The sequence below is a fragment of the Topomyia yanbarensis genome, chromosome 3, assembly GCF_030247195.1.
Source record: "Topomyia yanbarensis strain Yona2022 chromosome 3, ASM3024719v1, whole genome shotgun sequence".
Taxonomy (NCBI): domain Eukaryota; kingdom Metazoa; phylum Arthropoda; class Insecta; order Diptera; family Culicidae; genus Topomyia; species Topomyia yanbarensis.
The window spans coordinates 45,723,656-45,750,764 of NC_080672.1; the positions used below are offsets into that span (position 1 = coordinate 45,723,656).

A 27,109-nucleotide genomic window follows, 5' to 3' on the forward strand; every position below is an offset into this window, starting at 1 on the left:
TTGGTCCTGTCGCTAGGTTAGTGTCTAATTCTGATGAGATGAAGTCGAAACGCAAATTCCATAACCAATCCATTTTCATGTTGAATTTATTAATACGCCATTAATGATATTTTTGTAACTTGTCATATTATTGTTACTTATGTTATTTTTATGTTGCGACTTTGTGCTATTTTTGTTTAGTTTTTTTTATTTTTGCTATGTATGCTATGTTTACTATATTATAAAATATATAATTTGCTTATTTTTTTATTTTGATATAGCAGCCGAACTGTACAATACAATTATTTGTAAAGCGGCTAGGTATGTTGAATTCTTCACCTTTTCATGTTTCCACCGACGATCAAAGAAACACATATAGCTCATATAAAACCAAACTGTTCTTTCTAATCCATTGAATTTCAAACCATCTATGACTTTGATGTAATTCTTGAATAATTTGCACTACTCGATAGCCAAAAGGCATCCCTAAGCTGTTCCAATTAATTAAGCGCATAATTTATTCCGCCGAATACATTTCTCGTAAAAGCTCGTTTACTGCTGAGCGATAAGTCATGGTAACGTTCCACCATACATGTACTAGGTCTACCGATTTCGGAAGCTTTCAGCAAGTACCATAAACAACACTTCCTTCACATAATTCTTTCTTTTCTAGATCAAAGACCTCAGTTGGCACTTGGTTCGGTGTATGTTTTAATCTTGTGTATCCATTACCTATACACAGAACCCCCCTTCAAAATCGCATTACATACAAGCATAGCCCGATTCCAACCTCGAACTGAATGCTGTCCAGTAGTGCTTTTGCTTTTTCATTCGTACACACAAACACACGCGCGCACCTCCCAAAGAATGGAGGTCTGTTCCTCGCTCTACTGAAACGGAATCATCATCTTAACCGCCTTTGTTGTTTGGTCTTTTAAGTAATTCCTTTTAAAACGAACCATTGTTCGGACCGTCCCACATGTTTATCAATAAAAACTCGACAGAATCGAGATTTTATCATAAAGAGAAAATTTTCGGGAAGATTCTGTTAACATTTACGGAATTCCTATGCGACACCCCCAGGACCGCGTTGCAATTCACCACAAGCGAACGGGAAAGGTAAAGCGATGCGATGTTCTGAAACCACCCATCAGACAGACGTGACGAACAAGGACTAATTCAAGGTCAACAGTTGCGTTTGAGGTCCTTACGCACATAACAGCACAGGCAGACGTTTCCTTTCCCTACGAAGTGGGATGGCAGAAAAGGTGGAGTTTAACCCACCCCGGCACGAAAACCCAAACGAAAAGAAACGATGAACTTTGAGGCGTTTCGAGAAAATATAATAAAAAGGTCGCACAACCACCACGCACCCGCGAGGAGCAACCAAAACAAAAACGACGAAACGAACGATAGAGAAGCAAAATATCATCACACCGATACAAGCGACAGCACGTGCGACCCATCACCCAACAAGAGTGGCCTTTTTCGCGCGAGACGATACGAAACCCGAAGCGATGTTTTCGTGACGTCATGCAACGCGTACCCCGCATGGTAGTGGTGAGACATTGAACCATTACCGAGAATCTCATCGAATAAGAAAATTTCGCTTTCTATCGCGCTACTCGGCGGTGTTCGTCGCGACTACGTTCGGGTTCGTCAGTGTTGTGCGGGCAATGAAACAGTTAACTTATGTTATGTAAAGTACGCGCGCTAGCCAAGTCGAGGGCATTTCGATATTCGTCGGTGTGTGACCTAATCAGCCATCATCATCCGTGTTCGGGGGCTGACTCTCCACTACATCGCACACCCCAAAAAGAGTGTGGTGACCTTTCTCGGTGGTGTGTCTGACATCAATCGAGCGCAAAGCGCTGCGGGGGGAACAAAAATTAGTAGTACGCAATCGAGTGTACGCGAGTAACACAGTGCAAGACGTCAAATTTTGATTCGACGGGAGTTTTGACAGATCGCGCAAGCGAGCGCAAAAAAAAGAAAATGGATTACGGGAGTGCTTGAATGGAGAAAAAATTTATAATTTAGCTATATTTTTATTATATGTAGTTTTCTCGTTTCTCTTGAATGTTATTCATTTCATTCCTTCACACATACTTCGGGGTGCGCGTTTGCACAATAGTGTGACAGTGGCACATAGCTGCAGATCGCGACGATGTAGTGGTATGGGTGTGCCTCGCCGTGTCCAGAGCGGACAAGTGTTCGTACGGAAGGTCTCATTGTGGTGAAAGTGTGCGTGAGCGTACGGTTGGTGTTTATTACGAGAAAGGCAAAAAATCGAATAAGATTTTGACAGCTCGCCGCTTTTGATCAAATAAAAATAAAAAAGGCGAGTTTTATTGATTATTTCCACGGCGGAGATTAAAATCGTGAGAAAAGTGAGAGAAAAGAAAAATACACGAGAAGTGAGTCTGGGAAAGTCGCATCAAGGAATGCAAAATGTCCAGTGTAAGAAGTGAGAGTGTGAGAAGCCAAAGAAATTGTCTGGCTGAAAGCTAGAAAACGGGTACTGTTGAAAAATGGTCGAAATAGTGTCTATCCCGCGAAAGAAAATAAATGAGTGAAATTTCCGCACCGAAGGAATACACTTTCGGGGAAGTGAAATAACCCCAGGGTGGGAGTAATGTGCTGGATATGAGTACAGACGTTGTTAGTTCGCAATGGAGATCACTCGGATTCAACGGCACGTCCGAGTCTCGGTCGAGATCTCCTGCTGCCCAATCCCTCCCCCCGTTACCTAAATTAGTTCCCATTCCGCAGAAGAAGGTCGCCAAGAAAAATGTTCGTAAGAGAAACAATAACAACAATTTGAAGAAGATTAACAAAAACCTTGACAAAACTGTCGCTTCACAATCGGAAATTATTATCGGCGGTAGCAAGTTTAACTTGAAGCCTATCATTAAACTCAAAGCGGTTCCTTGGCCCCAAAACAATTCCGATAAGAAGCAACAACAACGACAACAACAACAACAGCAGCAGCAGAAACAAAACGAAGACATCGGAAACGACAATAATAAGAAAATCACGAAAAATGACGGTACCATAGCGTGCGGTGATAAAAAACGTCGCCCCGCTGAAAAGAGACAGCACTACAATATTGTTGCAGGGGAAAATAATGACGTGGACGCGACAAAGCTGATACTTCGGCGGCGCAACACGACACCTACTGTGAGTCGTAGCGCGACAAACGTGGTGGCTGCCGATAACAAAGCACAAACATCATCTTCCACGACAGCTGGTGCTGAGGATAACACGCCAGCCGTGCAAAAAAGTACGACCAAGGCAATGTTAACAGTTAACGGTGCTGCAGCAAATAATACCCCCCTTCTGAGGAAAGTCAAAGTGGAACCAAATGGCAGAATCCCAAAACGCATCATAAAACAGGAACCACGGGAAAGTCCGGCACAGCCAATCAACGCGTTGATAAAATGCGAAGAAACTATCGAAACACATCGCAAATCCAATCGGCGGAGACAATTCACCGACCGGATCATCGATACAATGTGCATACCGGAGTTCTATTTCAAAGCCAGGTGTCGAAGCAAAACCAAAGCAAGCAATTCCAAGAAAAGAAACCCGGTTGCTATAGCGGCCGCAGCTGCCACTAGAGCTAACAGTAGGAGTGCCCAAAACAAAAACAAAACAAACAGCAGCAACGGCGCCTGCAGTGCCAGTTGCAGAAAAACTAAAGAGGCTAACGCCTCGGAGGAATGTACCGTTCCCCGGTTGAATCCAATTTTCCTGTTCGTTAAGCAGGAGGATACACGCATCGTCGAGGTCCGCTGTGAGGACTACGATAGGCGTAATCGTATACGAATTACCAAATCCTCCAACGGGCTGTGGAGGTCGTACCCCCGAACGGATCCCAGTTCGTCGGTAGTGTTTTCTCTGTTGCCGAGATCGGACAGTCGGACGGAATCGCAGTCAGATGGCATTCCAAGGGTAGAGCTACCAAAGTACAAAAAATCCCACAAGAAGAAAAAGAAACACAAAAAGGAAGTGAAACGAAGGGCGTTGATGAAGCGGACGCTTCTTCGGCCGGAGAGTAGAATTAGTTTGGATGTGCATGATGTTAGCGAGAGTCGATTGTTCAGCGAAGATGCGGACATTGATGAGGGCAATGATGGTGATGATGATGATGATGATGATGATGATGTTATTGATATAACGCTGTGTGATGAGCAGGATGCTAGTGAAAACTTTGAGGATTTGAGCCGATCAGATGTTAATGTTGAAGATATTAGTAATCAAAATAATTTAACCGTTGATAGCAACAATATCAGTAGTAATAGTGATTGTAATACCAACAATAGTAGCCTAAATAACGCCACTAGCCTAGAAGGAATCAGTACCAATAGTATTAATGCCACAAGTAACACGGATAGCAATAAGGACGATGGCAGCAGTGACAACGATATCGAGTTGATACCGCCAGAGGAGCCCCAGAAAATCGTTCATCCTGGGGCACCGAATGGTTGCAGCGAACGGTGGTCGGAGGAACTGGATAACATCGAGGCACAGATACCATCAACTATCATCTCGGTGCAAAAGCTTCAACAACGCAGTCGAGCCATTGCGCATGTCGGGGCCAATATTGAACAGCACACAACAACAGCGGCGCTCAATAATTTGATTGCACTAAATGAACTTGGGTTTAATCATCAGGAAAACCACGCGAACGAGTGCATTGAGAAAACATTCTCCTATCACTTGGAATCCCTGCAGGCGGTTGCGGCGGTGGCTGCTGCGGCCGCCGTCGCTGCCAGGAGTGCCTCCGCAACCACCATAACCGATGCAAGCAAACATGGCACTATTGGTGAAACTACTGATGCTGCTGCTGTCAGTGGTACAGCACCCGCCGCCGCCAACTCCACCATCCCGCGAGCGGGCGCTAGTAGTGTGAGTGTGAAAGAAGTTGGGGAACAAGGTGGCAAACCGTTGCACACATCAACAACTTCCGATGCACCGACTGTGCATGAGATTGACGACGATGGAGACGAAGTGTGCGTTCTGGAGTCGGAGCCAGTACAGCAGCAGCAGCAAACAAAAGGACGAAATGAAAATATGTGCCTGGATAGCGCAGTATACGAAAATTGTAAGACGGAATCGGATTGCATCCAGAACGCGGAAGTGCAACCGCATATCACCATCAGTAGTGACAGTGAGCTGGAAGATGATGATCCAAAGCATCATCATTTGAGTGAATTCAACGATTGCAGTGACCTGATCGAAGGAATTCGTGAGATACAGTCTGCCAATCCGGAAGATTTGCTACATGCCAACTGCGGTGAAAATACAATGACTGGTGCCGAACTGCTTGATTCGCTGGTGGAACAACGCTGTGAAGACAATCATATCTCGGGAACGGATGATCTCAAAAATACAGTTTATTCCATATCAGACGATTACAATGACGATGATGATGTCCTGCTGGAATCTGAACCTGTTGCCGACATTATCTCGCGTCTAGGTGAATCCCTTAGTACATCGCCAAAGTGTTTATCCTTTAACGAAGCCGGTGAAATTGAAGGACTTACAGGTGATTTGTTCGACACCACACACCACTCACTGCAGATGGACGACAATCTGCCGAATCCGTTTTCGTCGCAAAATCCGACGCTCGATGAGTTATCCATCACGATAAAGGATCTCACCGATAGCAGTGAACATGCCAATTCCTACTTTAACAGTGCGGAAAAAACGAACAAAGAATCTGACACTCCCATTGTGATTTCGCCCGATTCCTGCCAGGAAGAACTACCGAAGGATCTCAGCTGCCGCAAGCGTAGTGAAAAGAGTACCGATTCCATCGTAACTCTTTCCCCCTCGCCACGGCCAATTTCACACAGTTCCGATGCCATTCAATCGCCACAACCCAGTGGTCTACCAGCAGTCCCACCGTCTCCGGACATTTTCCTACAGCCTAAATCAATCTCAAGCGCCGTCATGGAGACACTCATCTCTCAAGCATCCTCTGCTGGTGCAAAACCAAGAACGATGCAACAGAAAGAACCTCTAGATCTAGGTAAATGTCGAAAATCTGCTAGTCCAACCGTTAGCTGCTCGGAAGAAGCTAAACGACAGTCAAGCACCGAGGATGAACCCAAACCTAAACGAATTAAACCCGACCCGGAGTCCAAAACTGCCAACAATAGTGCGTCAACATCTGGTCCAGCAACCGACAACATCACAATTACTGTCGGTGGTAGCGGTGCTAGCAGCAACCCAGCAAGCCACGCGAATCACGGAGAATCAACTCGGTTGGTGGAAATGCTTACCTCTGGTAATGACCCAGATGCACTGACCCAGCTACGTTTACTAATCGGTAATCCAGCATGGAAGGTACCTGACCCACTACTAGTGCCAAAGGATCGGCTCAATGCAGTCCTCGCGTCACCTGCTCGTGAAATCCCACTTCTCCTAACAACCCGACCCGAATTGCGCCTACCGGAAGCATTTGCATTTCCAAACATCCTACAAGATCCGGATATTCTGGTCATTTCGCTATCACAGTTAGAAAAAATCCTGGAAACTCAGGATGAGCTGCTGAAGATGAAAACGAAAACCGATACCAGCAAGAAAACTGCACCGAGTCCGCTGGAAGTTCTAAAACAGACGCTTACGGCACAAGCAGCCAAACAGAACCCAGTAATGAGTTCCCTACTAGCATCTGGTTTGGCCGGAGATATCGATGCGGCAACGGCAGCCGCCTTCAACCAGATGCTATGGTTGCCATATCTCGGCCAGATGGGACAATTCGGACCGGAATTACTGAAAGCAATGATGAACATTCCGAATGCCAACCCGAACGTCGCCGAAATGCTACCCTTCATGGGTCCCCGGTTCCAGGATTACTGCGGACTCTCTACTAATCCTATGGATTATAAGCGCCAACTAGAGTTCGCCATGTGGCAAGATGCCCTGAACCAGGTGAATAGTGCAAGTTTGCAGCGAAAACAGGAAGCTCAGAAGAAAGCGGCCAGCCCAGCAGTGGTTCACGTTGATCGTAAACCCATCATCCCGCCAAAGACTCTCGAACAGCAGCGTTCCGTTGCAGCAGTCGCTGCCGCGGCCAGTCTGTTCCAGCAGCAAACCCAACAGACCAAGAAACCCAGCTCCGTAATGAATCAGCTTAGCTCCCTCTCGATACCTCAGTTTATGACACCCTCGATGCCAAATAACCGTTTCAGTAGTAACACTCGAACCTCAACGATGCAATCTCCTTCGTCGCTGCAGCAGCAGTTCAGTCCGACCGCATTCAAAAATATGCCAAACTTGATGAATCAGGCGGCCAGTGCGCAGATGCGACAGCAAGCCCACCGGCCGCAGCTAACCGCTGCTCAGAAGAGTAGACAGAGCGCAAATTCCATGTTCTCTAACAATCCCTTCTTGAACCTTCCAAACAACTTCCAAGAATTCCACGAACAACAGCAGCTGATAGCTCGCAAGTTACAGAAAGAACAACATCACACCCGGGAACAGATGCAGCAGCACCATCAGGAGGAACAGAAACCTCGAGTTACCTGCAAATCTCTGATGAACCTGCTCCAGCCGGAGAAGCAACAGCAACTTCAAAAGCACAGTACCAACAGTAAGCTGGCCAATCTAATGGCTCTTCCTGGTATGGAACTGTACGCGGCCGGTCAGCATGACCAGCTGCAGCAGCAATTGTTCCTACAACAGCAGCAGCAGCAGCAGCAGCAACAACAGCAACAGCTGCTTCAACAGCAACAGCAGTTGCTGCAACAACAGCAACAACCTCAGCAACAGCAGCAGCAACAGGGAAAATTAAAAGTGAAACCCGGATTACATCTGCTGGATCCGGCTGCCATTCAAAGGCGGTTGCTGAATACCGACGAACTGCCCGAGGTAGGCAGCACCACCAACGGAATGGATGATACGACGGACCTTACCTCTCCGTTGTGGCATCCGCTGTTCGGCAGGTGAGTGTTTTTTCTATATACATGTATAATCTGATGGTTCATTCCTAGGCACTTGTCTGTGTTTTGATAAATTGAACATAATTTATTACAAATTGTGCACAAGTGGTTTTGGTCGCCATAAATATTCAGGCGATAAGTGGCGTAACAATGAAAAACACGGATAACTATATGCGTCCGATTCAAATTTCCCATCAAAGTCTCAATTAGCTTAGGATAACGGCGATGAAGTCAACTATCAAAATTCACTTCAATGGGTAATTCCGAGCAAAACATTATTGGCAAAGCACAGATGGTAGCAGTAAAGCAAAAAAGAACGTTTTTTGTTGTTGTTTACTGCCAACATATGTGGTTGACGAGTAAGAGCCCAGCTGGAATTTCTACTTAAAGTGAATTTTGACAGTTAGCTTTAACGCCCTTTATTCTCTAGGTCAGTGATTCTCAACCTGGGATCCGCGGACCCCTAGGGGGCCGCGAAGTTATTGCTGGGGGTCCGCGAAGAAAAATATATTTTTCGAGTGCAGATTGGAATTTCAAGTCTTGTTTCTTAACAAACTGAAAATAACATATTTATGGCATACAAAATCGATGTTCATCCGTGGGGGTCCGCAGCAACCAAGGGAAATTTCTAAGGGGTCCGTGATACGAAAAAGGTTGAGAACCGCTGTTCTAGGTCAGTGGTTTTCAATCTTTTTTTTCCATGTACCCCTTTCCGAATATTGATCCTTATCATGTACCCCTTTGGTGAAAATTGCTATCCACCCTGACAGAAAAGATAAGTCTAATTCATCCCTGGGGGTGAATTCACCCCCGGTTGAAAACCACTGTTCTGGATAATTTACGCAAATCGTCTCTAAAAACGTCTCTTTGCAATTAGCACTTAAGTTCTTTAAAAAATTACCTGGCTATTCATGTTTAATTTCTAAAAATTGTGAAAGAATTTGGAAACAAACTCTTGTTCGCCTGACTCCTCTCAATTTGCTATAATCTTAGCACACAAACCAATGCAACTGCAACTATGGAGTTAATAAAAGTGCATTTTTTTTTCACTCTACAGCTGAATAAGGACCAAACTAATTCTTTTTAGTTCTTTTGAGAAAAATCTTGAACTGATAAAATGCGAAGTGAAATAACTATACGATTTCGTATGCGTTAACAGGCTTGTTGCACAAGACACAAAACCACAAAATAACTGATGTATGTTTTAGCAGGAGATTTAAAAGCAAACTCATAAAGACTATGTAGGGGAACGCGGGGCAAGTCCGACACCTTAAGCGCAATAATTTTTATAAAATTCCACGAAGCTCCAAAAATTGTATATTCTGTGCATAATCCTTGTTTAGGTGGTTCTTAACAAAATATAATTTGTTCGGCGTTTCAAAAAATTGAATTCATTAGAAATTATTGGTTACCAAAAAATGGAGAAAAATGATACTTCAAAAACGCAGCGGGTAAGACCGACACCCTAAAGGGGCAAGAGCAACCCCCTTTTGAACTTTCTTTTTGTCCAGTATTTTCCATTAAAAATGTATTGTGTATATGTGATAAAGTGCAATTATGTGTATATGAGTATGTGTGATGCAAGCGTATGCTTTCAGTAATTTCACCGCGTAGCAAGAGGCAGAGCATTCGAATGCGTGGTGTTATGAAGAAATAATGTTTAACACATGGTTTATATTATGGTACGGGTTTTCTCAAGTAATTCTTTCGAGCTTTATTGCCACTTGTATAGCCTTCTAACGAGGAAGAGCTGTTCCACAAGCAGATTATATAGGGGAACATGGGAAGACTTGACCAAGCGCAAAATTCTATTTTCGGCTATGGCGTCTTCTATTCGATTCTTAAATTTTTTTCAAAAATATTTTTATGCTTGTTTCGATCCCTAAAGGTAATTTTCAAAGTTTAAAAGTGAAAAATCCTTTCCTTGCAGAAAATATTACGTGATTAATAAATTTGCATTAAATGATGTAATTTTTTATCAAACTTTATTAATGTACTAATATACCATCTTAATCCTTGTGAAGCAGTGAAATGATTTAACATAAACTGGAACATTGGAATAGTTATTACTAGAATTTGAATGATATTGAACGCAATAACTAATGTTGAGGAGACTTGGCCAAGATTTTATGGGGAGACTTGACCAAGTAGCGATCAGCTGAAGAAAGATACAAAATTCCTGATATTTATTATGCTTTGGTATCTGCTGTTAATGTTAATCACGCCATAAAAAAATCCCACCCCAAACATAAGTCTTTATATTTTAATATTTGTAAACAAAGTTAGCAACAGTAGGACTGATTTCGTGACGTGTGAACATGTAATGTAAGCAATACAGTTAATTCTTAAAAAGAAATGCATTAAAAAAATCAAAAGTTCAACTCTTTTATATTTTTTACTGCTACCTAAGGATCTCGACAATAGGAAAAAAAATAATTACAGTATGTTTTATGCCATTATTTTTTGATTTTTCAAAATTCTCTTGGTCAAGTCTCCCCACGCTTTGGTCAAGTCTCCCCGTAATGGGGACTTAACCAGAAAAAACGATCACAGAAAAACTTTGGTAACTTTTCAAAAATTAAATTAAAAATTCTGCAAAAAATCATGAAGACGCGCAATAGCTTTGCGCATTATATCTGAATGACTTTTGAGGGATTGAAGGCTTTTTTAGAGATTTATGCAGTTTTAGCTGAAAACCTGGTCAAGTCTCCCCATGTTCCCCTACGCTGTTACTAGGACTCATTCACTTAGAATTGACGCAGGCTTCATAGTAAGTTATCCGGTTCGTGTTGTGATTTTTCGGAACACTGTTGATCAACAATCCGACGGGTAATGAAAATTTTTCATCAATATCATTTCAAAATCTCATATTAGATTGTACTTTTCGTTTCTTTTTGTAATATAGCTATGAATCACGTTCAATTTAATTCTTAATTTTTTTGGTCGGCTTGAGACAATACTGATAAATAAATTCAAAAAACATAGTTTCCGTGTATTTCAATTATTAACATGACGTAATTATAGTATAATTGAACACAACAAATATACCCAGTCGTTTGTATCGAATCAAAAACGAACCCAATCATCTAAACACCGTGTCGGTCTTACCCCGCCCAAAAACTGTCGGTCTTACCCCAACAGCGCACATTTTGTTAAATGCCCAATTAACAGTATTGAAATACTCAAACTTACCTTCAATACACACAAATGACGATATGGAGAGTAGAATAGAATGTGTGACACAAAAACTGATCATTTTCAAAGCTTTTGTGCTATTAAAACCTTGAAATGTATCAACTAAAAATAACATCCAAAAGCGCATCAACTTTGCTTTCGCTTGTTTTGTTTATTTTGTTGACGTTTAATGAACCCATATGGCATCGATGTTTATCGAAATGCCTAAAATAATCGTACTAATAGTATCCTGTCAATATTGTATGATTTAAAATTTGATATCTGGGAAAAGTCGTGGGGTGTCGGGCTCACCCAGGGTGTCGGGCTAACCCCCAGTTCCCCTGGGTAGGTAACAAAAACACACAGCAAGCGCAGCAGGAAGTATAAATTTTTGTGGTGACAATTGATTTACAGCCTTGAGAGGCAATTTGTCGAAAGCATGGACCTTTGTTTCAATGTCGTAAATATGACAGCTTAAAATAACAGAACCGACGTTATATGGCTTCCAGCATCATTCAAAATGTAGCGAGTACAAGGCAGAAAGTACAAATTTATGTAATAAAGGGCGTATGCGATGGAAGTTGAACATGCACAATTATCACTAAAAATTTCGGTTTCTTTCGAAGCTCTTTCCAAACGAGGCGCAACCGCTACTGCCCATGTTTTTAATTGTTTATTTCATCCTTTTCTTATCGCATTGCATACGTTAGGACAAAAGATCTGTTTTCATCATTTTAAAAAAAAAAAACAAATTTTGGGCGATAAAGAAAGAGTGTTCATTCAATTTTCATATATTAATAGAACTTTACCTGGCAAATAAGGTAAAGAACTGCGAAAAATTCCAAAATAAATTGTCCCAGGAAATCTTGAATTATGATGCACACTACATTTTCTCGAGGTGCCTATTAGGATGGGGCAAAATGATTGTTTTTTCAGCCCAGCACTTTTTTGATTCCATCGTGGGTCCCAAATAACTATGCAAAATTTGGAGTCGATTGGTTTTGACCCGGCATAGCGCATTGCGCTTGAGATTTATATGGAAATTAGTATGTGAAAACTTACTTTTTTGCATTTTCAATTGTGGCAGTGTTGTTGGCGCTGATTATATTTGCAATCTTTATCAAGATGCAAAACACAGGCTTTTTCGTGTGGTCAATGTAATAGGTGTGTGAAATATATTAACGGGTTATTATTTTACATTATTCCATTATACGAATTATTTGGTGAAGTTTGAATTATGCGTGCTAATAAATGTATGTAAATGTTGAATAAGTCAAAGATTTGTTGTAGAATGGGTCGAGCATCTCACTGTACCCAAGTAGAACGAGGTTTGCTAAGAAATTTTGTTCAAGAAGATAAGACGTACAAATAAATCGCGAATACACTTCGGCGTTCCGATAACTTCGTTACAAATGCCTTAAAATTTTTGAGAAAAGTAAACACGCATCATACACAAGAAAATATCTGCAGCAGCTGACCATCGTATTGCATTATTAGCGGAATCTGATCCATTCGCGTCATCCAAGACTAATTCAGCACAAATTGGAAATGTGGTAAGTCCGAGAACAGTTCGCTGTAGGCCATCAACTTCCAATCTTCCAGAAAAAATGGCTAAGAAGGTTCCACTATTGCGAAGCAAAAGCCTTCGAAAAAATATGCAATTTGCTTTTCAACAGCGTTAATGGGCCTGGTTCAGAAGAATAAAAAAATGGCGACATATTCTTCGGAGGGACGTATCGAAAATAAACATGTTTTGCTCCGATGCACAACAAAACGTTAAACGTCCAAAGTGCAAAGAGTTCTGCGAGACACGTAAAATATGGTAGAGCACGGAGGCGAGAACAATGAGGTTTGAGGCTTGCTTTTCGTGAAATGGCGCAGGTCCTATTTTTCGCAACACCACTATAATGCCAAGATTCGAATGCAAGGCTAAAGGATGGACATCCTGAAAGATGGACATCCTAAAGGATGTCATGCAGTCCTATACCAAAGATAACGTGCCTTTACATGGCAGTTTCAGCAAGATATTGATCGAAAACACACATCGAAGTACGTAAAGGAATGATTTCGGGATAATAAAGTGACTATAATTTCAGACTCTGCCAATCTCCTGTCATCAATCCCATAGAAAATCTACGGAATGTACTTAAAAAGAAGTAATTCGGTCAAAGCAGCTTAAAAGGACGCTATAACAACGAAAACTAATCAGCGTTTGAATGACTCAATGCCAGGAGCGGATCCAGAAAAAAATTTCGGAGGGGGTCCGAAATTTTAATTTTCAAGTGCTCATTGTACAATACGTAATATGTAATACTCTCAATATGATTTTAATAATAATTAAAATCAGTTTTGGTGGTCGAATCTGGTTTGGAATGATTTGGAATTTAAAACGAATTTAAAATAGAAACTATTTTAAAATTTCTCAAGAGGTTAAAAAATTTCGGAGGGGGTCTGGAGCCCCAGGACCCTCCCCCTGGATCCGCCACTGCTCAATGCCAAGACGAATGGATAAAATTTGTTTGAATAAGGGAGCTTACATAGTTGTTAAAATATTAGTCTTAAAATCATTGGATTTGAAAAATTTTAATGCAATGGATTACAATACACCTATTTTATTGACCAGGTACTTTTATGGATTTCAGGGAGAAGAGAAAGTTACGATAAAGCATAACATTTAATTTACAAATAAAAGTGTTCTTTTTCATATTTACGACTGTGCCTAACTGGATCTATGAGTAGGCGTTGAATAAAACTAACGTGCTCCTGAAAACTGCTTCATATTTCGAAATTTGACAAATAACTGTTCAGCGAATATCAGTATATTTTTGAAATGTGCTTAAAGTGTTTTTAATATATTGAGGTCTTTTGTGTTCGCGATTTTATGATAAAATGCAAAGTTAGCTCAGCATGGTTGTGAAAAATTTGAAATTGGTGCAGGCTAAGTTTACACGGGAAGAATATTGGTTACATCCCGAAGGAAATCAAGTGCCTATCTGAAGGCAGTTTCCAGTAAATCGACGGATGAATTGTTGTAGATCCAGTCAAGATTACAGATAAGTGCTAGTTTTCCAATTTGGCTTATCTTTCCGAGATACAACATATGTTGTTTTTGCATAAGAGTGCTTAGAGAAAACCAGATTAGTTGCTTCAAATGTACGTTTTCGATAGAATTTCGGGTTAGAATTCTATCCAATTTTTAGTTCATTGGCGATGAACCTAGGTTTAAAACTGATTCAATTAAACAGTTTGACAGTAGTTGGGTTCGAAATGGAGTCATTTTCTGCCTCAAGTAAAAGGGACATCAGGTTTAAAGGAGGGGTTTCAGCGTTAAAAAAAACACTTTTTATGCGTTTTTTAGAAATTTTCAATAACATTCTGTAGTTTTTCTATGCAAGAGTTTCGACAAGCGACTCGGTAACGAAGCTTTTTGTGGGCATTGCAAAAAACACTCATTTTCGAAATCTCATATTGTGACAAATGTCAAAGTAAACTTAGATGCCAAATTTCACATAAGTTGGATAAATTTACAACCTTGTCCATTTCGCTATTAAATGCCATAACTTTTAGAGTAGCACTCTAAAAATTACAATTTATACCTTTTTTTGAAAAAAAAAAAACATTCTTAGTATTTTAATGAATGAACCTTGGTTTCCCAAAAAATGGGGAAAACTGGAGTTTTGCGGCATTTTGTTCAGAGAGAATCATTCTTAAGAGTTATTCTACTCTATGCTGCAAAACATATACTTTTTATAGTTTTTCTAGCGTGAGGGAGTCTCAGAGATCCGGCGGTGCTTTTTGGGCCTTTGTTGGAGTACGTGATATTGGGGTTCTGGGGCGTTTTGTCATTCGTATCGAATTTAGTCATTTTCTTGTGCATGTGTCTCTATTGTTCTTCAAGCAGTTTTTTTACCTTATTGAACGTTGAAGGTTGTCAGGAACAAAGGAGGAACTGATTCGTTGCCTATAAAATTCAGAAACATTGGATTTTTTTGACATTTGGTCGAGAAACCTAATTTGTCATCAAATGCCATAGTACCCCAACTTTCCGTGTTGTTCCTGAAGCGAAACATTTACCATGTGATTTTTGAACGTTTTTCACACTGAAAATAGAAAATTGAATAATAATTTATTTTTAAATGGAGTTGATATGTGGTATTTCATGATAAAATGTGGAATCGGGACTGAATGTCAAAGGGTCTAGTGCATCTTAGTTTTTGCGATGGCAACTCTACTTTTATTTTGTTCCTTATGATATTTCACGCTCAGCAAGGTACATTTAATAAAATTTGATTTAGAAATATTAGAGATGTATGCACGAGGAAATGATGGAGTTCGATGTGAATGATGCACTAGGGCCCCAGCTTCTCGTATTCTGGCAGTATTCGCGGGGACTCCGTTCGATTTCTGAAACTTTTTCACATTGGAGGACAACAAAATATGTAGAACAGAGTAGCTGTAGGGAATGGGAGATATTGGGGAGAAAATGTCCCAAAAACCCAACTTCATGTATTTTTCAAAAAACAGATACCTTTCCATTGAAAGGCTAAATTTCCATAAATTGTTATTTTCCGAGTACTACAGAGCGAGTAAAGGCGCTTTAACCTAGGCTCATTAGCCAGGGCAAGGCGTAAATACTGTGACCGAACTCGCCTCGATCGGCCACGCGACGCAAAAAAATGCTTCTACCACGGTATTTATTTGCGACCACGCGATTAGTCCCCACTTGAAAAGCTAACAAATTGAAAAAAACTTCCGCGCAATCACCGATAACTCACATCGACCTATCCACTTACCGACTAAAGTCGTACTGTCTCCTTGTATCCAAGCCAAAGGCGCTCATCTTCACATATACTCATTTTGCTGCTAGGGTGGACCATTACAATACCTTTGTCCCATCCCAAAGGACCAAAGGAGTGACATTAACCTTCTTAGCCAAGTCACGAATTATCATATCCCCTTAAAACTGTAACGGTCGGTACGGTTGTCCTCGTTTCTTCCTTCTTCAAGATTCGAAAGGATTCGTTAGTTAGATTATTCATTAAATTAATAATTTAATTGCCGTACAGTTTTGAAACATCTTTAAACACAAACTCTGCACAGTAGGTCTGGCCGTTTTAATATTTGCGACATATTACACATAATATGGTTCAAATATTGATGTTGACAAGAAAACGCTAATGAATAACTGCAGTGTTTTCCAGGATGCTTTTCAATACTGGCTATGTAAGGGTTAGAATAGAATAGAATATTTACGACTGTGCCTAACTAAAAATAACTCAAAATTTCATGTATTTTTATCTCGCACCTATTTTACTGCCAGCAGTGTTTTTCAAAATAAAAAAATCGGGATCCATTCAGTAGATCTTTCGCAATTTATTCCTAAAAAACACCTCAATTTTAAGCCTCGAGAATAGAGAACCCCCTTGAAATTTCGATGGTACATGATGCAACAAACCTTGAAGAATGTTATAAAAAATCTTTAATGTGATAGTTCGAATATGTTTTCCCTATTTTAGTCAACTTTTTGTCCCAGTTACTCCATAGTGTGCTGGAAAGAAGGAATCCGGTAAACCGGTCAGACGAGTGGATAACAAGTTTCATCCCCAGGGGTATTTGGCATACATATTCAAAGAGCTGCTCATGTTTAAAAGAAGGAGTCAACTCCTATATTCGAATAAACCGGACATACAAGTTGATCACAGGTCATGTCCTTACTGATTCATCTGCTACATAAATTGCCATCCACGGTTCAATCGGAACATTGAGCATTGAACGAATGTTCTTGCCCTTAGTACACATGCTCCTTCCAGATAAATCAGAATCTCCAAAAAATCTCTAAAATTGATGAAAACCATAGCATGTGACAACAATATTATAATTAATCCGTCGATTGTATTGACAGATTTTGAAGCCGCTGAAATAAACGCTATAGCAACGACTTTTCCTAACTATAAAATATTTTAACATAAAAATATTTTTAGAGAAAATTCAAAATTTCATGTATTTTTATCTCACACCTATTTTATTGATTAGCAGTGTATGGTGTCAAGATGTCTATGAAACAAGTTATAGCTGTTCCAAATTCATTAGTTCGAACTAAATACCAAAAATCTTTTTTATTGCCAATACTGCCGGTGCACAGTGGCGGATTTCCCTAAAAACCTGCCCAAGAGTCGAAAATTGCATGGTAGTACTTTGGGTTCTAGTACATATATTGCCCTTCAGATGATGCTGCTGCATGCTATTTTGAGTGAAACGCTCCAAAATTCCCATATGTGATGTGTTAACATACCCAAACAGTTTAAACCATCGCGTTTTGCTCACACTTTTTTAATCGAGCGCTCGAAATATCAGTGTTAGGCCGATGACATGCTTACGCGATTTGCGAAGCGGTAGCGGTAAGCGAAGCGAATGCGTTTGACCTATCTCTTTGGTGTGTGCATGTAGAACGCGCAATACTGTCATAGTAAAAGCGGGGCGAACGCGGCAAAAATGCTCAGACGCGTCCGCAAACGCTTCGCTTTCCGCGTCAGCTTGTCATCGGCCTTATTCAAGTGTAGCTGCGTTGGTCCAGAATCAGTTCTACCACTGTCGATAAGTTGGATAAAGCATAAGATTTGCTCTTGGGCTGCATCTATACATGTGAACCATTGGCGTAGTTTGCAAACTTGCGTTCAAACAAAGACTTCTGCCGGATCACAGTGGGACGGAATCAAAAAAAGCCGGACATTGATATTTGCGACGAAACTATTGGTTATGGTACTTTGATGTCTTCGGAAAGGTTTCTTTATTTTTTACGCAGTTTACTATAATGTAGGAAAACTTTCATTTAAGGGGGTATATACGCAGATAAAAAAATAACTTTGCAAGTTGTTGCCAAAATTGATAGTCATGTATGGAAAGTTTGTAGACGAAATGATTTTATAAAACTTTGTTGAAGTAGCGAAATGGCTATCTGTTAAGCGAAAAAAGTTATAGGGTGAAGTTGAAGTACATGTTGGAATACCTCCTTAAAAAGGTTTTTTTTTTTATTGTACCTTTTTATTTGATCTTTTTCCATGTACTAGAAAGTTGTATATGAATTGAAAACAAACCTTTTTGCGGAATAGACCAACTCGCTAGCTCTTCGTTTTTTGGATGTATGCCTGTTGCAAAGCTATTTTTTATCTGCCTATATACCCCCTTAAATCAAAATTTTCCTACATTATATTGGACTGCTTGAAAAATAAAGAAAAGTTTCCGAAGACATCAAAGTGCCATAACCGATAGTTTCGTCGCAAATATCAATGTTCAGCTTTTTTTTGATTCCGTCCCACTGTGTGGATGTCCAAAAATGTTAAATAATTTGTTGATTTTTCCTAGCACAAGCTACTATTCAGCGCGCTGAGTGTTATTCATGTGATCTTTGTGAATCCGATTACGGAACACCATATCATTTGATATACAACTGCCCTGTAGTAAAGCAATTACGTATTCGGATTTTTGGTTCTCCATGCATAGATGAACCAGTGTACAGAGAGTTGAAACTGAAGGATATGCTATTGTTCCTAACCCAGAGTGGTAAAGAGCTATGTTTTAGCCGTATTTGAATGACACTATCTCCTCGGGGGTGTTGTCGTTCTGTTATCTCAATATCCCCTCGGGGGTGTTGATATATCCGCTCACAGTTTAAATAAAAATTCTAAACCCCTCCGGGGGTTGGAAGTTTTATTCCTTCTATTGTAGCACCTGTAGATCGTTCAGCATCCCTCCGGGGGTACAGAATGCTCTGTTTTAATTGTTCTGTGTCGTTATTTTCCTTATTTCTAACCCTACCACTTCCCCAATCCTTCCCATGAGGAAATGATGAAAAGACGAACGTGCCATTTGAGCCAGACGCTACTGATTCCTGATGGTCCATGCACCATAGTTCCATACATTCAGTTCTCACATATAAACCGTACCCTCAAAACGAAATGTCACTCAGGGTCTGCGCGAATATTCAAGAAACCACGTGAATGTGCAAATGACAACACGGTTATACAATCACATTTATACACGCGAGGTTACATACACTCTGACTAAAATGAAATACAAACGCCCACGCGAAAAAATAATGCTTATACTCATTAGACAACACTTCCATGGCGACATGACCGGGAACTCTTCTAGCATCATTCAAAAACACGCGAACTGTTATAAAATCGAATTTATACACGCGAAGTTACATACACGCTAACACACGCGACTTGCAAACGCCAACGCGATCGAACACATTAAAATACAAATGTTCGTGCCTGTCGCAATAATATACAAAGACAAACATCCAATCGCAACATGACTACGTAGAGAATTGGTTATTTAAGCTCAACGTGTGCCTCTCTATCTATTGCCCCCATTTTGCGAAGATTCTTTATGGATTTAAGTATTGCTCCAAATTCTTCATTTATAGATAATGAAATGATAAATTTTAATCTATCTTTCGAACCCTTCAATCACGTGGACCGAATATTCTTCAAAATATTTCCAAACAGCCCCGAAAGAGAAGCCATATCTGAGAAACTGAAACTAGGTTGTACTCCACTCTGACGAGATGTCGAAAAATTCAATCGCTGGTATATTCTTTCCAGCCTGTGTACTTATCTACTTATTTATATACGTAGGTATGTGTACGTTGCCTTTTGCCTCCACCATGCATAGCACGCTTGATTGAGTGAAAATAATTATATTTTCGGTGTCTGTCTTTCCGTTTCATTACGTTTCCTTCGTTTTGAACTGTTTTTTCCACCATTCTTCCCATGATTTTCCCTAAGTTCTTTGTTCTGTTTGACGTTTGCCTCCATCCCCTCGCCAAACCGATTGTTAACGATGCCGAGTGGCATTCAGCTGTGGGTTGCAGAAAGTGGGTGGAATTGTCTTCTGTGTGAGAACATACATACTACTATAAACAACTTGTGATTGATGGAAAATTGTTATGCTGTTAGATTAAACAATTTTTCATCCTTCCGACCGCTGGCATTTTCAATCGGTTTGATGGCAATTAAAAATTCGCTAAGATTTGTTTTTAGAATAGCGGAATAAAAAATCAAAATAAAATTATTCTCGCAACGTTATTTTACACTGCCGCCGAAAATATTTTCAAACGAGTGTATTCTCACCCTACGGTCCATATAGAGTATACAAATTCAGAAACAATAACAGTATAAAACAGTAGCATCAGCACAGTTCAACAGCAATATTCTCGAGCAATAAATGCGAAATAAAAACAACACTGGACTGAGAGCGAGGGATGCAAAAAAAGTGTACGCTTTACACTGAAGTCAGAGTCACTATGAAAATTGCATTCAATGGAAATAAACAAAGCGGCGAAATCACCGATCCCATTTACAACATTTTCTGTTCCAGCGGCAATTTCTTCCTCGGGCCGACGAGTGGATTTTCCATTTTGTGCTTTTTTTTTAATTTCCATTCAGCAACTGCACTCTACACCCGGTAACAGCCTAGCGTAACGCCCCACGGTCACCAGTTTTGGCCGTCGGGTTTTTGGCTTGTGACTGCTGGTTTATGGCTGTCCTAAGCATTTGTGTCCGTGTTGGTTGAATAGTGAAATTTTTAAATGTTTCGCAATCTCCGCTCATTCAGGTGAGGATAGTCTGTGTATTGGATTAACCTTTTTCGGATGGGTTGATTATTATTTAGAAGGGGTTGCCTTTTTTAATCTTTTTAAAGTGCTTTTTGGCAAAACCATACTTGACTGTGAAATTGCATCTAATGTGTGACATTTCATGCTGATTGCCTCTTATAATTAAAATACCAACAAAAGTTGTCTCGATACCGTTACCCAGAAAAAAAGCATAATAAAAAACACATGATTTCACCAACAGATACCAACCACTTCCACCACTGCACAGCCAATCTAATGATACCAGAAGAACCCCTCCAATAGAATGACAACAATCCCAGCAAGCCTGTGTGAAAAACTCCGCCAATCGTACCCCTTCCCCAGAAACCCTACCAATCAACCAGCAGCAGCACATGCAGTTCAGACCCAAGGACTCCGGCTTCCTTACACTTACTACTCCCTCCCTACCCCCGCTCGACAGAAAAGACACACGGTCGAGACGGCCGACGAGACACTCCACATTATCGCGCTCACTTGGCCGTCGTTCTTGCCTTCTCTTTCTACATTTTCTCATCCATATACGCGCGGCGTGTACCGTTCGGTCCATACCTACCGTGCGGTAGCATTGCATAGGCGACGAACGGTAAAGCAGGACCGATGCGATGCCATTGCTTAAGTCTGGCCTGGTCTGGTCTGACTGATGCCCTCTGGATTCGGTTAAAAAGTGTAGTGTTCTTGGTGGGTCCTCAGAATCTCAGCAAACCGGGCTACTATATGGATAGTATCATCCATTCATTGACTGCTGGGCTGCATGGCATCCCTCTTCCTAATGCTTCCGACCTTCAAATCCGAGAAACTACGACGATGAAGTGGACGACGGCAACGACGACGACGATGTTGTTGGTAACGGGGACCGACTTTTCCTTTATTCACGTGGATTTCAGTTTCATCGCACGGGAGCTGCTTCCCCCTTTATTGGTGTGTGATGTGTTGGGAAAAAATACAGGATGATTGCGCTTGTAGGAAGAAGGACGTCTTGTCGCTCGAGGCTGCTGCTGGCTGGTCGTGCGGTCAATCAAGGATGTGTTGATGCCACGTTCTGCTTCGGAATTGACTTGGTGGAATTGAATTCTAAACAGTAGGGTAGGCCTGGAAGCTAGCGTACTCGAAAAGATTGGTAAATAAAGTAGGTACAAGGGTATCCCCATTGCCACTCTAATTGTTTTATCGTTCTACTTACTGAGTTGAACGTTTGAGTTATGTGGCTAGCATTATAACAGTTAAATGTTTAATTTCAAGCTGACCTTGTTTTTTCACATTTTATTTCGGAGTTCTTTATCTATTTGAGACTGGGGTGTTGGACAATCACAATAAATCTACTAAGGGTCCGCAATACCCTGACCGTGGTCCGATGCGGAACACCCTTTTTCAACGTTTTAACCCATTCACGCCCATGTTGTTTGTGGACAACAACGTTTTTAAACAGCTATAATATTTGATTGAGGTGAGATTTGCTCACAAAAACAAGTACGGCTCATTAATGTGATTATTGCCTTTAATTTGAGTATTAACAGTTACAAAGATCAGCTCTAGAACTGAAGTTATTGCAATTAGTCTGATTGGATTCCGATGGAGCAGCTGCCAGGAACAGTTAACATTGACGACGGAAAATGATTTTTTTCATATATCTTCGTTATGGTGCAAAATTATTGAAACTGATAAAACTTATCAATTTAGACTGTCGTTGGCTACGTTTTCCACGTAATTGGACTATTTTAATTATTCTAGGAGAATTGTATTGAGCATTAGAAGATAAAAATTGACCAGCTTCTAGCACTGCCATGGAAGCACCTATCTTTATGAAAATAGGCTTTTCGTGTTTCTTGACCCAACCGTTTTCAAGAAAAAATAGTTTTGAAACTCTACATGCACTAGAAAAAAGTTGGACATGAAAGGGTTAATATACAATGAATGTAAAAACTAAGTTATTTCAGGTACTTTTTTATTAGTTTTTAAGAATTGAAAAAGATCTTCGCTTCGAAATGTTGTAATATATGGAACGAGCTGGTTCCAATCGGAGCCCTGAATAGGTCATCATGAGCTATTGAATTATAAGCTGTTAAATGATTTGAGGAAATTTTTTTTTTTCTAAAAGCTAATGTTAGCGGCAGGACATTTTTTTCGTAATGGCTGTTTACCTAACTCAGTCAAATAGCACCGAACAATTGCTTTGCTTTAGGAAAGACTCGAGGCAATCGTCCGTGCAAAATTCCTGGTTGACGGTCCCGGCTGCAACGAAAATATTTCTTTTTAAGCCACAGGTACAGATAGCCTACCAGATCAGTTTTTTCTTAGCGTATTCCGGCAGTTTCATCTGCTTGAAATTATTTGCAATCTTTCTTCTTCCGGTTGTCGTACAAAACTCTTTCTGGGGAAGATGTTTGCAGTCGCCTTAACGAACATTTCGTCGTCCATTAGCACGCAAAACGAACTTCGTCAGCAATATCGTGTACAGCTTCCTGGATCATGTTTTACCCGTCCTGTTTTGTTCAACATTACGATTTGGAATCACTATTTTCGGGTTGACAAAGCTCTTCACCTTTGATACAGAACTCTTATACCTTAACTCCCCGCGTTTTCATCCACCTTATGCACCCTATTTTTGCTCGAATCTCTGGCTAAGTTCTAGCCCCAACCACTGTCAGTTCATAGATTTTGACAACTGTAGAGGTTCGAGTCTAACTCAGTTTGGCTTCACGACATTAGTTAATATTGGGTGGAAACAGTGGTATCATGCTGACAGAGAAGAGGAATAAATGAAGTGCACGTGAAATTGCTAGTGTTTTCGTCATACAAGTTCAAGCTTTCAGTATAGCTAATGCTTATTTTAGGCCGCTCAAAATTATTTCACATTCTCTTCACGAATAAGGTCGGTTTTAATTTGTTTACGATCGTCGAGTAACTTTTTCGTAAAATTAACTGCTAAATCAATTTTTTTTAACGAGAACTAAAAAATCAGGAAATATTTATTGATTTCTGGAGTAAGACGTTATTGACTAAACGCTGAAAAACGATGCGACATTCCGGATGGCTGGCTGTCCGCTTGATAAAAAAAATTCCCATGATGGTCGTGGAGATACAAGTGTATTCTCCTTGGTTTCTTTGAACGGCGGTGTTGTCATGAACTGTTTCATGAAAATTTCGACTCAATTAAAACAAGCATTATTTCTTGTGGTTCTTTGTGCATTTTCACCTATTAGGTCAATTAGAAAGTGCAGTCGAAAAAAATGTTCCCAAAATAGTGAATAAAGTGCCATGAATTCTGGAACAATCACGTTTTTACTTTACGAAAACAAGACCATGAACAAAAATCATGTGTTTTATAATTAGGTTCAATTTCCCTGCAGCAATGCCCGAACAACGCTTTTTTCATTAGCAATATTTTTTTTATTTTGTGGGCTTCAGTCACGGTTTCCTAAATCGAATGTTGGGTTTTTTCTCGTGAACTGTTATACGAAACTCGGAATCCTAATATATTAATCACGGTTCAATATCCGTACGAAGTAGTTCACAAAACCATAAAACAATTCATGTATTCGTGAACTGGTTCATGCATTCCTAGTATAATAGTAACGACTTACCATCCGAACTCGTGAAAAAGTTCACAAAGTCATGAAATCCTATTGATGTATTCGTCAAATGGTTCATGATTCCGACCATGATTCCATGGTCGTGCAGTAGTTCGAAATATCATGAAATATTATTCATGTATTCGTAAGCTAGTTCGTGATACCTAGTATAATAGTCACGAATAGTAACGTGGTCGGGAAATATTTCACAAAATCGTGTTGGTGATATTTAGAAGATATTCAATTTCACGTAACTATTTCACAAAATTTGGAGTATTATTCGTGGAATCATTTTTGTTTCATGCACTTTTCCATGAAATGTCCAGCTGCCAATAATAGATGCGAGCAGTATGTATCAGAAAACTCGAACATCGTTTTTTATTTGATAAGGTTCTGTGTGATGTCCGGACAGAAAACGAAAACTACGCTGAAAACCACCAATAGTTCACAGAAGAAGATACCGCGAATCAGTCATATTTTTATGATTTAGTTCATATTGTCACGTTACTTCGGGTAAAAAACCGATAGTAATAAAATATAACAGATCGCAATAAGGTGAAGAGAATTTACGAATACCATGATCAAACTTCTGATATCATGAACATGAGTCACATTACTCCAAATGCCAAATTCGAACGTGAACAGAAATTACGAAAATCGTGACTAAGATCCAGAAATCATTAACATAAATAAGCATAAATCTCTACTCGTGACTTATTTTAGTCACGACAACGTGAATAGAAATTATGAAAATCATGACAAAATTCCAAAAAATATAAACATAAATCACATTAGTCGTGATAAAAATATCCAAAATCGTGACTAAGATTCTGAAATCATGAAGGGGAATAACTCTACTCACTACTAAAATGTCACGATATTACGACTAAGATCCTGAAATTATGAACATAAATCCCGCTAGTCTGGCAGAAAAATCCGATAGTAAACTCATGATTTTTCCTGTTTTTATTATAGAGGCTTTAACCTTAGGGTCAATTGCCTCTTTTTTGGGTTAGAGAAATCTCTTTTGGAAAAATCTCTAACGCTATGTGCGGGGTTGAGAATCGGATCCAGGTGAGCTGCGTACAAGGCAATCGATTTACCAACTACGCTTTGGCCGCCCCCAAACTAATGAATAAAATATCTCGCCCCGAAATAAAAAATGACGCTCCTTAGAGACTCCCTTACTTAATATTTCTTCGCTTGATAGACCCAAAAGGTGAAATACACCGATGAAAAATTAAGCAGAATAAACATATCAGTCGGAAAGATTTTAATTTCCATTCAATTTCGAAGTATGCATCGCATTTTTAAATAAACTGCGGAAACTAATTAGATCTTTCAAAAGCGACACAGAAACCAAAATTCCCCACCTTATTTCGAGCAAAGCCATCAATATGGAGCACCAACAGGACAGACATTTAAAATATAAGTTCACTGCAGATTTGTCTATAATATTATCATTGAGGTGATTGAAGAGGGATGGAGCATTCTCTCAAAAGTCTTTGTAAAATCAGTTCATGCTAGGTGTTTGAAGGCGAAAGACGGAGCATTTTTCCGGGAGACTGTACACTAGAGTGACAAGAAAAAAATGACCCCTATCGGCCCACCCCTGCCGGACCAACATGCCTGAAGTTTGTATGGGATTTATCGACAATTTACATGGAGAAAATTCACTAGCTTGCCTTTTAACCGCTAGGTGGCACTGTATGCATCGTGTTATCACTGTAAGTGAAACTAAGAAAGATAATTTTATTGTCTACAACTTTGTCGAAGACTGCTAGTCAATCTGGCTTTGTTAAATGAAGTTATAAAACTTTTAACGAAGTGAAGTGTGAGTCAGTTTTGCATGGGGCCTATCAATGCATGGTTGTGTATCAGTACTCGATTCCCACAAACTATACATTTTTGTGAAATAATCGTTAGGTTTAGCTCAATAACATATTCAGTAGAATTTAGTAAATAATATGAGTCATGTTTTGCTTACAATATTTTAGTTCCACATGTGACCGCATAGATGGCGCCAACACTAACTTTTTAACGGAGCGAGATAGAAGCTAGGTGTCTTTTACAAAGTTGTAGAACAAGCATTTTGAAATATTTCTTCCAAAAATATTGATGTTCTATCTCCCTTCTATGAAAAGTTAGTATTGGCGCCCTCTATGCGGTTACCCGTGGAACTGAAATTTTTTAAGCAAAGCATAGCTTGTGTTATGTACTAGAATTCTTCTGAACATTCTATTGTGCTAAACCTAACCATTATTTCACAAAAATGTATAGTTCGTGGGAATCGAGTACTGATACACAACCATGCATTGATAGGCCCCATGCAAAACTGACTCAGACCTCACTTCGTTAAAAGTTTTTTAACTTCATTTAACAAAGCCAGATTGACTAGCAGTCTTCGACAAAGTTGAAGGCAATTAAATTATCTTTCTTAGTTTCACTTACAGTGTTAACATAATGCACACAGTGACACCTAGCAGCGAAAATGCGAGCTAGTGGGTTTTCTCCATGTAAATTGTCCGATTTGCTTCAAATTTGGAGCAAGTACTCCTGGTGCGTCTAGGAACCGGCTCAGGGGTGGGCCGATTGAGTTTTCAAAAATTTATTGTTTTTCTGGGCAGTCTACTGTACACACGCATCAATTAACTGAGCAGTCGATTTATTGAGCAATGCAACCGCTTCTATCATAGAAAAGTGCGAATATATTGTTTTATGATTATTTGTTTTTTCCCAAAAAAGAACATTTCCAATGCTTGAAAATCACCGAA

General features: G+C 40.0%; 1 protein-coding gene across 2 annotated transcripts in view; it reads left to right on the top strand.

Annotated features, from left to right (window-relative positions):
- The first annotated feature begins 1,659 nt into the window (after positions 1-1,659).
- Positions 1,660-27,109, top strand: part of LOC131688889 (uncharacterized) — a 56,998-nt gene continuing 31,548 nt past the window's right edge. Inside the window, exons 1-2 of one of the 2 annotated variants that reach the window (XM_058973490.1) lie at positions 1,660-1,820; positions 2,041-7,934. In XM_058973490.1, coding sequence (XP_058829473.1) covers positions 2,626-7,934 — 5,309 coding nt within the window. In that variant the 5' untranslated portion in view covers positions 1,660-1,820; positions 2,041-2,625. Of the gene's footprint in view, positions 7,935-27,109 lie in introns of both variants that reach the window. The other variant, XM_058973489.1, reaches the window with a different exon arrangement.